At 45.6% G+C, this 13,768-nt stretch overlaps 1 protein-coding gene across 4 annotated transcripts in view; it reads left to right on the forward strand.

The window, feature by feature from the left end:
• Positions 1–13,768, forward strand: part of sfswap (splicing factor SWAP) — a 95,917-nt gene that overhangs the window by 31,140 nt on the left and 51,009 nt on the right. For all 4 annotated transcript variants that reach the window (XM_081719034.1, XM_081719033.1, XM_035527152.2 and 1 more), the window contains exons 12-13: positions 297–533; positions 7,677–7,861. In XM_081719034.1, the coding sequence (XP_081575160.1) occupies positions 297–533; positions 7,677–7,861 (422 nt within the window). The remainder of the gene's footprint in view (positions 1–296; positions 534–7,676; positions 7,862–13,768) is intronic.

The raw sequence follows: 13,768 nt of genomic DNA on the forward strand, positions 1-13,768 counted from the left end.
ATAACTGACAGTTGAATCTTGTGGAGCTCCCTACTGTATATACCTGCCCAACAGACCCAACTCACCGGCCAGAACAAAATCCCCAAAATAAGCAGACTTGTGTTTGGCTGTCCAGCCACTTAATAATCACTGTTGTCCTGAATGTTTTCAGATGTACTGTTAATACCCATTCTGCCGAGAGAGAGGGGCCAGACCATAATGATCTGGCCTTTGGCTCCAATGGCCATCAGTACCAGGGAGCAGGTTAATGGCACAGATGTACTAACAACACCACACTCCCCCGTTTTGATTCCCAGCATCCTTTGCACCCATCTGCTTTGCGATAAAGTCCAAAGAGAATGACCTGCTGCCTCTGGAGAAGAATCGGGTGCGGTTGGATGATGATTCGGACGAGGACAAGGAGAAAGAGATGGAGCAAGAAGGGGTGGAGCAGACTATGGCAGGCGTGGAGGTGCTCCGAGAACCGCCCCCTCCCCCACAGCCTGAGGACAAGAAGCCCACACTCTCTCTGGAGGAGCTGGAGGCTAAGCAAGGTAGTGATTGTATCACCCATACAATGTGCATGCACACGCATACCCTTTAACTCTGTAATTTAATCAGTAATTATAGAACACCCCCACCGTTCCCCCAAGATATGAAAAAAAAAAAAAATCAGAAAAAAATAATCCCGTCGAGAAAAACGTTACACTATCTTTACCTGCGTTGGCGGCTGAAGCTTGAGGCTTGGCTCTGTTATTGCCCGGTTTTCTGCAGCCAGTATTTCTGACCTGAATGTTAAATCAGCTTGTTGTTCTTTAACTGCGCAATATTAAGAGACACAAGGCTGTTCTCAGTGATCTGCTGCCCAGCACTGTGTATGCTGGGAGGGACCAAATGTAATTTGTTGAACACTGAGAATCGTTCTTTGTGATGACTTGTTACAGGATTGTCTAGAATTAGTTGCAGCCCTTCTGTTGCAAAATGCAGCTGCTGGCATCCTGTCACGCAGTGAAATATGAACTATACATGTCTTCCATGGTAGATTAGCACATTTCATCTGTGAAGTACTGATTATGGTCACATCAACTGAAGAAATCGCCCCTCAGATGTGTTTTACGAAGTGTGTAGCTTTCATTTTGTGCGACTTTCTTGTGACGTGAGCCCGTCTATGGATGGGCTGATCTGCTCGCCGTCATGCCACAGTGACTGACGGTGCAGAGAATTATAGGAGCATGAACTGTGATGTAAAGGATGTAATTAAGAGGGAGTCTGTCGCTGTGTTCACTTGAGACAAGAGCTCCTTTCAGTCAAAGCAAACGTGTTTGAGCCTCAACACCCCCCCACTTCCCCACCCCCAACCCCAAACCTGTGGCGTCATTCAATCCTGTTTACTCTGAGCCCGTGCGCTGCACCTTAATGCTTGGCACGCCGCATTCTGCCATTTCACCAATAATGAATCGAGCGCTTTAAAGTCGATCTTATCTGACTAATTCCATAACCACCGGCACGGAGCGCGCGTTTCGTTGCGGAGCTCCAGAACATTCCGACGCGCTGTTTAGATCGGATCAGCCCCACAGTGTCCTCAGCAGCCCTACTGCCTGGGATCCATTAGACAGCGGAACGCCGGAATAATTAGCATAATGAGGTGAGATCCACGGAGGTGGCAGTGGAGTAATGATGCCAGACCAAAGCAGCCCGACAGTCCTGTCAGGCATACCTCATCTGTATTGTGGGACTATTGATCTGCCTCTGGCCAGCTAATCTGTATCGATGGCCCAGTAGTATGCCCTGATTACCAATGCAAAGATTCAGCTTCTGTCCCCTTTCCTCTGTTTACCAAATGTCTCGCAGTCTGGAGGGGGACAAGCTTGGCTCACCAGTGCTTTAGGCGAGGCAAACAAACCGCGACACATTTATGGTAACTTTCCGCATTTTCACCATTTGTTCATTTGGTGTCTGGTATTTTCAAAAACTTCATTTTCTGTCCTTGGGATGTTTCCATCATTTGGGAATGCCATATGTACTGCTGTTTACCGCTACAACCACTGCTGTTTTCTGCGTCTTGTACGATTGGTTCACCAGTACTTGTTCACGTGTGGATCTGGAGGTGCCGTGTTCTCCACCACGCTCTGCAGTTCCTCTCATTTGGACTTGGGTGTCCAGTTCATATGGCTTGTATATGTTCCAGTATATAATCGCTCACTCACTTGTCTCTCCATATACACTTTCCCTGCCACCATCTTGCATCCTTCTTCTAGGTGCTGGACTTTTCTCAGAGGCTCCTTTGCACAGTATGCATCTTGGGTCTTGCTAAGCATGATACACCCCTACTTCGATCGACCAAGTGCTTGATCTTGTGCAGCCATTAGTGACTCTGTGCTGTCCTTCAGCAGTTTTCTTAACCACTGCACTATCCAGCTGCATGTGTTTGCATATATGTGTGTATGCATATTTGTGTGGCTGTATGGATATGTATGTGTGCATATGCATTAGTATAAGGAGAATATTGACAACACTGCTTCCAGTACAGCCCACACACTTGCGCAGTCGTGATCTAGAATCCTGCCTTAAGGCCTAAATCCTTTAGGCTTAAGGACCACTGAGCAGTTTTGGACTCACATGGCTGGCTTTCATATTGAATGAAACAGAAAATGGAAGGGGTTTTGTGGGAGTGCTTTACCCTTTACTATCTGAGATTGAGGCAGACCTTTCTGTGGTCTGGCTGCTTCCAGACATGCTTCCTTTTGGCCATCCTTGTGCAGCAGCTAAGGGACCTCTGCTTCTGCTCTCAGCTCCCATTTTTAAGAAGATGGGGTTACTGTTCAGACAAATGCACTTTGACATGACTGTGCCCCCTGTTTTGTCTGGCTGAGCAGGGAGTAAATGGCTGTGTCCTTTCACAGCTCACGTTCTGACAGTCATCTTAAGTGCCTTTCATGCACACACTTTTGGGCCTTAAGACTGGCTACCCAAGCAATTTTCAGCAGGTGAGCAAGTGCTGAAGTAGTAGCATGGCTGTTACTGCCTGAAGTATTTGAACGGATTGACATAATCCTTTTCCAGAACATAAAAAGTGTACTTCAGAAATGAACAATGACGCCCAATGTCACCGATGTGAAGCACCACTCTTACGGAGCACCCCCTGGGCCTCTGCCAGAGATGAGCTCAACAGACAGGCTCAGGGCCGCAGCTCTAGGATGAGTAGAGGATGGGCAAGGGCTTGAATTAAACAGTTTTGCGGGAGTTGTATTCAGCTGTTCATTTCACCTCTTCCCTCGTAACGTGCAGAAAGTTGTCCTGGTTTTAGCGGTGGCGCTGTTCCCGGCTGTGGTTGCTGGCTACGTCGTGCATTTAATTACTCTAATTACTCCCCTCTGAATCCATGCTTATGAGTGGGCTAAAAGGGAGGGAGGAGGCACGTGAAGGAGAGCGGGAGCTGCTCTGCATCTGAAAAGAGTTTCACACGTGTCCTGCTGAAAAGGTGCTTTCATTAAATAGTCAGTGTTTTGACAGTCATGCACAAACGAATGAATGTTGTAATGACATTCAGTTAACAAATTTAAGAATGGAAAAAAAACAGTATGTATTATTTAGTTTGTATACTACATTTTTTTCTTTGTTTGTTTGCTTGCCTAAAATTGGGAGATTTTTCCAGTTAGAAGTTATTTTTTTGTACTGTGTACCAGTGGGGTTTCATGGTTTGAGTTTTAACAGTGTAATCTGCTTCATGTAGCATTCAAGAGTTCTTTAGTATTTAGTGTAGTCATCTGAGAGAGAGAGAGATAGAGAGAGAAAATTATAACAGTGCTGATCTGAATAAGCCTCTCTCTCATTTCAACAAATGAGGACCAATTAGCTAAGTGTATATGTGTGCACTCTTGTTAACAGTTTTTGGCAGGGACTGCGCCTGTTAGATCACTGGCTGGGTTGCGACTTCAGCTTGTTAAGGAAATCAGGAATGCCTTAAGAATTGCTGCTTTCCGATATTGGCTGCCTGTCTATGCACTCTTTCATTAAAACAAGTGCCCTGTCATGTTTAATACAAAGCATTCAGCTGCAGCTGAATCAGGCTCCCAGGGCCTGATATTTCATTTACAAAGCGCATGGGATGAGTTTTCTTTTAAAGAAGGAAGGCCAAGATGAAGCGGTCTGATTGGACATGTCTGAGCAGCTCTCTTTTGTTTTATTTTCTTTTTTCCTTGTCTTCCTCTTTCTCCTGCCATCATGTTTTTCTTCCTTTCCTTGGTCATCTGTTGAGTGAGAGTGTGAGCTCAAGTGAGAGTTTGGCAGAGCTTCATATGAAGCCGTGCGGCGTGGGGCTTATTTTTAGTCCGGAGTAGAGGGGTGCTGTTCTCGTGCCGTCGAGCTGACGGAAGGGACGCATGGACACTGCCCACTTGGCAAAATCGAGAGTGCGCACAATAGCCGGATTACTGTGAATAACCCGAGATAACAGGATACTTGCTGGATTAAGGTGTTGCATGTTCCTGGAATAATGCTGTTTCTTCAAAAGCACAAGTTTCCAGGCCATGTTTAATAGGAAAGTAAATTAAGTTGGTTGATGACATGGGTGCACCGAACAGGGGAAAACGCGGTTTTCTTCTTTGCGTACCGGTGCACCTGAAATCCTTTATCCCAGAGCCATTATACTTGCATGTCATCTCCAAGTTGCACCAGAAGTGTGTCTTTGCTTGACTGGACAGCTTTAAAGGGCCCAGTCGGATCCAGCTATAATAATAGTGATGGTGGTAATCATAATAACGGCTCACAGCAGAGGCTCCTGTATTGTACATGCACAGTGTGTTAACTCTACAGGTCTAAGTGTACCCCAGGTGCAGCTCAGCTTGCTCTTCTGAGTCTAATAGGCTGTTTCTGGGGATCAGAATCATGGTTCGTATCTAAGGTGATAACACGCTGCAGTAAAGCACAAGATGGGTGAGGGAACCTGGTCTGTTAATTGTTTTATGCTTATGATGATTTCAATTTGCATAAGATAACCTAATTAAGGTACATGCCGCTTTTTTTTTTTTAATTAAGGTGCATGACAGCCGCAGTTGTTGTGTTTATTGAATCTGATTGCTTCAGACCTTGAAAATTAGTGAAAATGCATTGGTTGTCATGTCCAAGTTGCACCTGCAATGTGCCTTTGCTTGGCTGGACAGCTTTAAAGGGCCCAGTCGGGTCCCGCTGTAATAATAGTGATGGTGCTAATAATAATGTTGATAAAAGTAGAAACGGCAACAGTAATGAAAATAATGCATGTAAATTCTATTGCACCTTTTGCACCTTTTCAACACAGAGTACTTTGTATAATAAAGATAAATTGCACTAAGAGAAATGCAGTGCCTAAAAACAAAACGAATGTGCATAAAGGGCTATACAGTAAACTAGAACGGCAGCTTGACAGAACAGAAGTCATAATTGAATGCAATATTGGAGTATGTGAAGTTTTTTAAAGGCACTAAGGCGACGTCCAGAGCTTTGGCCATAATAACTAAAGGCAGACGGCCACCTCTTTAGCCAGGTTTCGGGGATGACCAGTGGATTCCCATTAGATTCCACTTGAACAGAAGCATATCTAACAATAATAACACTAAGGTTGAAGGAGGCATGTCTTTGGAGGCATTTAAAGATTAATAAAAGGATCTTAAAATCATCTTTGAAAGATAGATAGGTTTCCAGTGGAGGGATTTTAGGGGTCGGTGTAATGTATTCTTCTATGAGTGAGGATTCTGAACTCAGAGCAGATTAATAATGGAGCTCTCGGCTAGACTAGATAGGAAAGTGTTGCAATACGGTGATCTTGCCTAGATATAACAAAGGCATGTGAGCTGCTCACTGTTCGCAATGGAGAAAATTTCTCAGACTAATAGTATGCTGTTGTGTTTGATGTTTGTTTACAGATACCACTAATATGGTCCCAGAATAAAAACATATGGAACACTGTAGAGTGGTGCTTAGAAGTGTGACCACCAAGGGTAATATTATATTAATCATAATCGCAACCACTGGCTCAGAATCCTTTTTTTAAATCTGTATGTTTATTTGGAAGTGGCACTTCTGTTTCCCAACAAGACATTGACAAAATGCAGCAATGCTACCTCGACATATAAAAAAGTGAGTATACAATGAAAACTGACAGAACATAACACCAAGTTTAGGACAGCTTTTCCAGGATTTCAGAATCAGTTTCACACTGTGCCAGAGAGTCCCAACTCAGTTGGTGTTTGTCAATTAAAATGTTCCTGTGACCTGTATCGATGGCAATGGTAAAGTATAGGAAAGCCAATGGGCTATCAGAGTCAAGTCACTATAAAGTTTGAGAAGTGCTGTCTCAGTGCTATACATGGCTCGAAAACCAGATTGGAAAATTTCATTAACACTTATTTCAGCTGAGATCATCATTCGACTGAATGGAAACTACCTTCTACATAAATTTGGCAAGAAGTGGAATGTTGAATATTGATCTATATTTACTATGCACTGAAGAGTCAAGATACCTTTTCTTCAGTAGAGGCCTGACAATAGCTGTTTTGAAACTGAATGCGTTTCATGCAATAATGTTCAGGCCATCACTCCAATAATGAACTAAAAAGCTTAAAGGTTTAGTGGGTAAAGGGTCAAGAGGGCAGCTTGAATTGGAGTGAGATGATTTCAGTAAACATTTTTACATCGATAGCTGAAAAAGCAGACATTGAGGTTTTTAAATTGCTGCATAATGGAAGTGACCAAAGTAATTTGCAGTAACTTTGTTGTTAAGGATTGCAGCAACCTCAGTGCTTTCATGGGCTGAGTAGAGTTTGTTCAGTAGAGAGACGTGGAGATAGCCGTGTCAGTCAGATAAATAATCAGTCAGCAGTGGGGAAAAAAAGGAACTTTGGGTTGCTTTGTGATTGTTAAACTCTTATAGAATTCATACAGAATTTCTGGCTAGCTTCATTTCTGTATTTAGTGTGTGTGTGAATGTGAATGGTTGGTTAGCTTTGTCATTTTGTCATTCTTAATTGCCTTTAACCCTCTCAGCAGTCTTCCAAATTGTGGCTATATGTCTAGGATCTTAGCCATTGCCTGAAACAGGCTTAGTTTTCTGTAGGGAAGACACTATTGACACATTGGTAAATTCTCAAGAAACACAGATGGATTGGTTGTGGGGGGAATACGAGCAAGTGGCTGTTGGTTTTTAAGATCTGCAGCATGGAGGTTTTGAAATAACGGCACAGCACACAGGGCTGTATGCACATGCTCAGTTACTAGGCTGAGAGCAGCTCTCACAGTGACTGTGCCTCCGTTTCGCTAAATCCTGTTAGAGGCTTTACCCATTTCTTCAAAAGAAACATATTCTACTTAGCATTGTAGACGTAGTCTGCTATTGTTTCGTATCGCTGCATCTTTCCACTCGTTGGCCTCTTGGGGGTTTTGGTGCGGATTTTCTTGTTTTGAAGAGTGTCGTTAAACCTGAGCAGCCATTCAGCATCATAAGTGACTTATGATAGCCAAGACAAAGAAAATGTGGCAGCGCTGGGAGACCTCTCCCCCCCCCCCCCCCCCCCCCCCGCGCTCCATAGCAGGGCCAGCCTACACTGCCCTGCCGTCTCGCTGGGATGTCCTGCACGTTTTAGGCAGCCAGAGCGGCATGTCTGTGTGGACGTGTGTCTGTCTGCGTGTGCGTGTAACCCCGGTGTCCCCACCCCCCACAGCAAAGCAGAAGCTGGAGGACCGACTGGCGGCGGCGGCACGGGAAAAGCTCGCTCAGGCCTCCAAAGAGTCGAAGGAGAAGCAGCTTCAGGCAGAGCGAAAGAGGAAGGCGGCCCTCTTCCTGCAGACACTGCGTGGCCCTGAGCCGGAGTTCAGACGGGCCGACGACCCCTCTGCCCCAGCCGAGGTTTGTGGGGTGTGGGTGGGTGTGTGTGTGTGTGTGGGTGGGGGAGCGGCGTGGGGGGGGGGGGTGAGTGTGTGCGCGTGCAGGACTGGGAGTGATGTATGTGCTTTACCATTTAATACTGTTTCGGTTGACTTTTCTCCCTTCCAAAAAAAAAAAAGGACGGGTAAATCACATTTCTACATTTCAGGTTTTCCACTAGATTTTGTGAGAACGAGATTGTTCTTGCCAGTGTTTAATTGTTAGCCTTTGAACATTATTGTATTGCTAATGGTGCCAAACATGCCTCCCAAGGACTTAATCACATTTTCAAACAGTCTATAAGGTTTATTTGATTACATTCGCTGTTAAAAAAAAAAACTGCCTTGAAATGAAGTTTATTGACTTGTCTAGGTTGTGAGGGAAGTGATCATTATTAAAATACAATACCCATTATGCATTGCTGGATGTGTCCCCCAAGGAAGCGATTACACTTTCCATGCTGACAAACACAGATGAGATCTGTGCAGACATAGTGCATCCCCTTTGTGCTTCTGTGGCCCTTTATGAACCTAGCTGAGGAAGAGTTAGGTCAGTATTTAGTTCTACTGACAGCACTGCAGTCTCGGAGGAGGTGGGGTGCGTGCGTGCCTGTCTCAGTTTACTACCCTACATGATGTGGCCTGGAGACCAAGATGTGCAAAAATTAATTTAGGGGAAAAAAAATAAAGATTAAACTCTATTAAAAACTTTAGCTTCACACCATAAAGAAGCCTCTGCATTAAGAACTCGGTTGTGCCTAAGCAGTTGTGTCCATAAATGCGTGTTAGAAAGGGAAATAGGCTAGTTTGAAATGAGAGGGGGGTGTCTGGGTCAGCAGGAGGCTATGGGGGGGAAGCTGGTGTTGCTCCTCTTCCAAGGCTGCCAGCCCTGTGCATATTAATGTGTTCAACTGAGCAGCAAATTGGGACCAGCCGCCAGCCTGTTCAGCCCTGCATATTCAGGGCCTTTACCTGAGTCAGACACGCGCGTACGCACACAGCCGCACATGTACACACCTCCCACTCACAAGCTTGGTCTCAGGTTTACATCAACATCAGCACAGTCATTACCTGGCCTTCACAATCCCAAAGCCAAACATTTTGCCTTACACAGAAAATGTACACTCTGCCATATTTCTACATGAGTCTGATGCAACCTCGTGGGTCTCGTTCCCGCACACACTCAGCTTATGCTCTCGCTCTGCTCTGAGCCTGCATGCGTAGCAACGTGGTCCAGAAGACTTCATGGCATCGGTTACGCTTTACGATACTGTATTAGTTAACTTTTATTGTGTAACAAGCCATTTCTCAATCTTAACCATAAATTCAAGAGAGAAAATGTTTTTGAGTTTTCTAATCTTAAAACAGATGACTTGTATGTTTGTGGGAACATGCGAAAGGACCCCAACAAGCTGATTTTGACACCTGTGATCTCATTTGGTTTTGTGCACACGCACGCACCCATCCTGACTGCTTCTTTTTTTTTTTTCCCTGTTTGGTTATCGGCTCTACCATGATTGTCTGCTTTCACTCAGTCCACTGCCTTGTCTGTATGGCTGAGGGCAGGCCTGCCTCCCCCCGACAGCTCTGCCGCTGAGTGAGCTGTGTCAGTTTTGGCCACCACAAGTCCCGTCTTATTTGCTCCCTGTAAACATGGCCATGTGTTTTCTGCTAATTGGCTGGAACCGCATACCACGCCCCAAGGCTTCGTCTGCGCCTGTCCTCTAAAGCGTTACTCTAGAGTGGGCTGTCTTCGTACGGCTTTGTCTGGACCACGGCGTCTATCCCGGACGGTTAATCCGCTTCGGGGGTTCCCCCCCTCCCATCCCTCTTCCTTCGTCTTCCATCTCTCCACCCCTCACCCTCTTTGCCCTGTCCATCCTTCAGGCTGTCCGCTCCTCTTTTCTGCTCTTCTTTTCCATCTTCCCTCTTTTACCCTTCTCCACCCCTTTGCCTTCCCACCAGCCATCTCTCCACCCATTGCGCTTTCTCCTCCCTACCCCTCATCCTTTCTATGCTTTTTTTTTTTTTTCGTTCCCCCTCCATCTCCTCTCAGTTATCCGCACTAATGATTCTAACATTTTTGAGCCCACCGCTGCTTTGCTGCTCTTTGGACACATTCGGAGTGTCTAATTATGCCTCCACTGTCATTGCTTGTTTACGGGCTGCCAGGGGGGGGGGATGTCGCCTCTGAGAGCGGCGCAAACAGTTCTGGGTTACTGAAGATCTATCGTCACAGGCTCGGTCTTCGGCGCTGCCTTCATTTTATAAGGCCATAGCTGGCGTGACTCATTTGGGCGCTTTCACGTGAAAATGCAGCCCTGCTATGTGTTTTGTGGCAGGCTGTCCTCACACTAAGTAGCTTCTGGCAGATCTGTAATGGAAGTAGGTGGAAGGCGGAGTGTCATCTGGGCAGCCAGGTGGCCTTCTGCAGGTGTTGCTGGCTTAAACGGCACACCTGCATCGCTGAGGCGCCAGACCTGGGCCACGCGCATCATTTGCATCTGCACCACAGAATGCAAATTGGCAAGCATTCGGTGCTTCAGAATTTTCTTCGACTGTGTTGCCTCTCGACAAGCTGACGAGACGTCTTCGCCAGTGCGTGTGTGCTTGCGGTGAGGAGGGGCGACGGGAAGGTTTAAATGAGAGACAAGCATTGATCCAGTACTTCCTCAGAGCACACATTAGGATGACCTGTCTTCTGTGAATGTGATAATAGGCATTCTTTGTTCAGGAGCTGAAAGGCTCCTAGAAGTGTGCCGTGCACTCTCTGCTGGGTCCTCCGCTGTGCCCATTGTGCCCTGCTGTATATGGGCAGGCCAGAAGAACAGGGAGGTAGTGACGCAGCCTTGCGCTGAAATGAACATTCCCAGCAGGCACTAAGAGTTAAGTCACCTTAGCCTCACTGAAGTACTACCTGATGGAAAGGGGTTTTGTCACCTGCATGCAGTGTTTTTTTGTTTTTTTTGTGTGGTGTTTTGTTTTTGTTTTTTGTTTTTTATTTTGGGGTGGGGGGTGTTTTGGGCTTTTTGCCTTACATTTAATGCGAGCTTCACAGTAAAATTCTTCTAGTCCCCATAAGAGTATGTGAACTGGTCACCCAAGTCTCCTCCACTTTGTCAGCACGTGTTTTGGGGTAGAGCCCTCATTCCTCGTGTAGTAATGTTCCAGAATGAGGGGAAGAGTAAAGAGCAGAATATGTGAGCGATTCTGAGGCATTGTATGAGACAGAATGGAAGGCATAGAAGCATAAGGAAGTGAGACCTTTTTAATATTTCAAGAATGCTTGCGATCGGGTCAGATGTTTTTGGTTATAATTAATGGTGGAAACATTCATTCATGCCGTTCATACCACGCAAGCCTACACATTCCGTTATGTTTTTGTTGGTCTTTTAAAACTAGTGACTCTCAACACTCACATTTACATGAAATGTAGAGAAACCAAATGGGCTTTCCATGCATGCTTCATCTGGAGGTTTATAATAAGAGGCTTTGGCACTTGGGCACTTAACATGGCACCATAGGAGAAATGCTACAGGAATAAAGCAACTCGTTTCAGCATATGGTGATGTGCAGACCTCCCTCAACAGGGCATGACTGAACTGCCCTTGCTGTGGGATCTCTTTCTCCTGAGCTGTAAACGGATGCTCAGTGATGCTTTTCAGAATGCAACCGCAGATGTAACCAGTTACATCTGTAGCCATGTAACCATGCAACCATGTCCGTGACGCAGACACACGTGTCTTATGAGCAGGCCCCCATTTTCATGTACAGCCCAACGATGAATGGCTGGGTTTTAATGAATGCATAGAAATGTGTACAGAGTTTACCAAGATTGCCTGCAAAGTTCATGCAACTCACTCAAGTGATTTACTTCTGTGAAATTCAGCGAGGCTTTGGGTAGATTTTGTTGTCACCCCCCACCCTCCCCACCCCAGTTAGGGTATTTACTTTAATTAAAACATGATATGTGGGTTCACTCAGAGCTGTGGGTGGTTGTGGGAATTGGCTTCGGTTTAAAAATGTATAATGTATTAATTTTAATTCTAACTCCTATTAAGGCTTATAATATTAATTCTTGTGCTTGTAGCTTTTTAGGTTGGGCTCAAGTTGTGATTTTTTAAAAGTAATTTTAAGTTAGGCCAAGTGCTTGGACATCTGTTTCTTGAAACTGCCTAGGTAATCTCAATCTTCCAGCACTGCAGAGCTGAGTTTTTGAGTTTTTACCTTTTCCCAGCTGATTCAATCCATAAGCTATTTATCAATTCCCTCATGAAATGAATCAGGTGTGTAGCAGCAGGCCTGGGCTTGAATAAATCTATTTCTGTTTGGGTCACTGCGCTGTCTCCACTGTAAAGTGACCACATAATTGCACATGTCCGTGAGTTTGCAGGACACCATTCCAACTTGCCAGTCTCCCAAAGCCTGCCGCTAAAAGTGCACTCGTGCATCTGCTCGGCTGTCGGCTGAGCGGCATGGTGACAGGAAGCGTGGAGCGGCGTGGTGTTGGGTCACCGCCCACGGCTGCTCCCTGAAACGCGATCCAGCTGTCCGAAGCCTCACACCAGTCTGGCTTAACACATCATCCTGATTAAGGAAGCAGCTTTCTGATGGCGATTCCAGTTCTAACACCCAAACCCACCGATTGTTGGCTCCTACAAACCGCCCATATGGCCATATGGGACGTTGCCCAGAAAACCAACACGTCCTTCGTATGCTTTCAAACCAAAATCTGGTATGAAGCAAGATGCATCCTTTTCATTCCTCAGTAGCCAGAGACGCCTGAAAAATCACTCGCATCTCTCTTTCTCTCTCACTCTTGCTTTCACTCTCGTATTTTATTGTGAGTTTTGACTTTTATTGTTGAGCTGAAGGCTAATGAAAACAAGCCAAGCAATGCAGGCCAGGCTGTAGAAGTAAAAATGTGATGTAAAATGAAGTGCTGGTTTTCTGTTAACTTCACTTTTATTATTAGAGCAAAGCCTTCCTCCCCTGTCCTCTTCATCTTCCAGCAGCAAAACGGAGCACTGGTGAGGAGGATAGAATCAATAGACGTTGAGGAAATGGGCCTGTCCGAGTCTTTTTGGAACACTTCGTCACAGGGCTGCCAGTGCTTGCTCCAATTAGTTTATACATAAAACCACGCAAACACTTGGGGATCTATAAATCTTCATGTTAAAATAAATCAGGAGATAAACTTGGAGTGGATTAGTTCTGAGCCAAACTTTAGCAGCATCCAACTTTAGCCAAAGCAGTTTGAACGGGGACCGTTTACGGTGGGACGAAGGGAGTCCCAGTTGGTGCACAAGAAGCAAAAGGGTTTTATTTGGTTGGGGTTGATTTTCTTTCATAAAAGATCTCTTATAAAGTTCTCCCCCTCCTCCATGTGCTGGATGTGGTTAGTCAGCATGTGTGGGGCCAGGAATCTGGATGTGCTTTTAACACTCCTCTCTACTAGTGGCACACAGTTGGCTGACAGAGGGAACTAGCCCACTGCCATTCAGGCAGTGGTTAGGTATTACGTGCGTGTGCGCCCACGTGAGCGCGTGTGCGTGAGCGTGCCCATGCTCACGCAACGCAGCAAGACAGAAGGTTGTTGGCATGCGAGAGGCCACGCAGCTTGCTTCCTTGGGCCTGATTAACTGAAACGAACGTTTAGATGCGGCTCGGGGTTTCGTTCAGTCTGTTGACACAAATAATACTCAGCGTGGAATAAACAAACGGTAAGTCATCATTACGGTCGTATTTTTCACCTTGGGTGTATACGGACTAATTAAGGAAAGTGTGGGCCTGCAGAAATTGTTCTGCCAGCTGGCTGCCTTCTGCTCTCTCATCTGATGAACAGCAGCATAAACAGTTCACAGTGGTCTTCTGGTCTTCTGGCCCTGCA

The sequence above is a fragment of the Electrophorus electricus genome, chromosome 8, assembly GCF_041902795.1.
Source record: "Electrophorus electricus isolate QZ-2024a chromosome 8, ASM4190279v1, whole genome shotgun sequence".
Classification (NCBI taxonomy): domain Eukaryota; kingdom Metazoa; phylum Chordata; class Actinopteri; order Gymnotiformes; family Gymnotidae; genus Electrophorus; species Electrophorus electricus.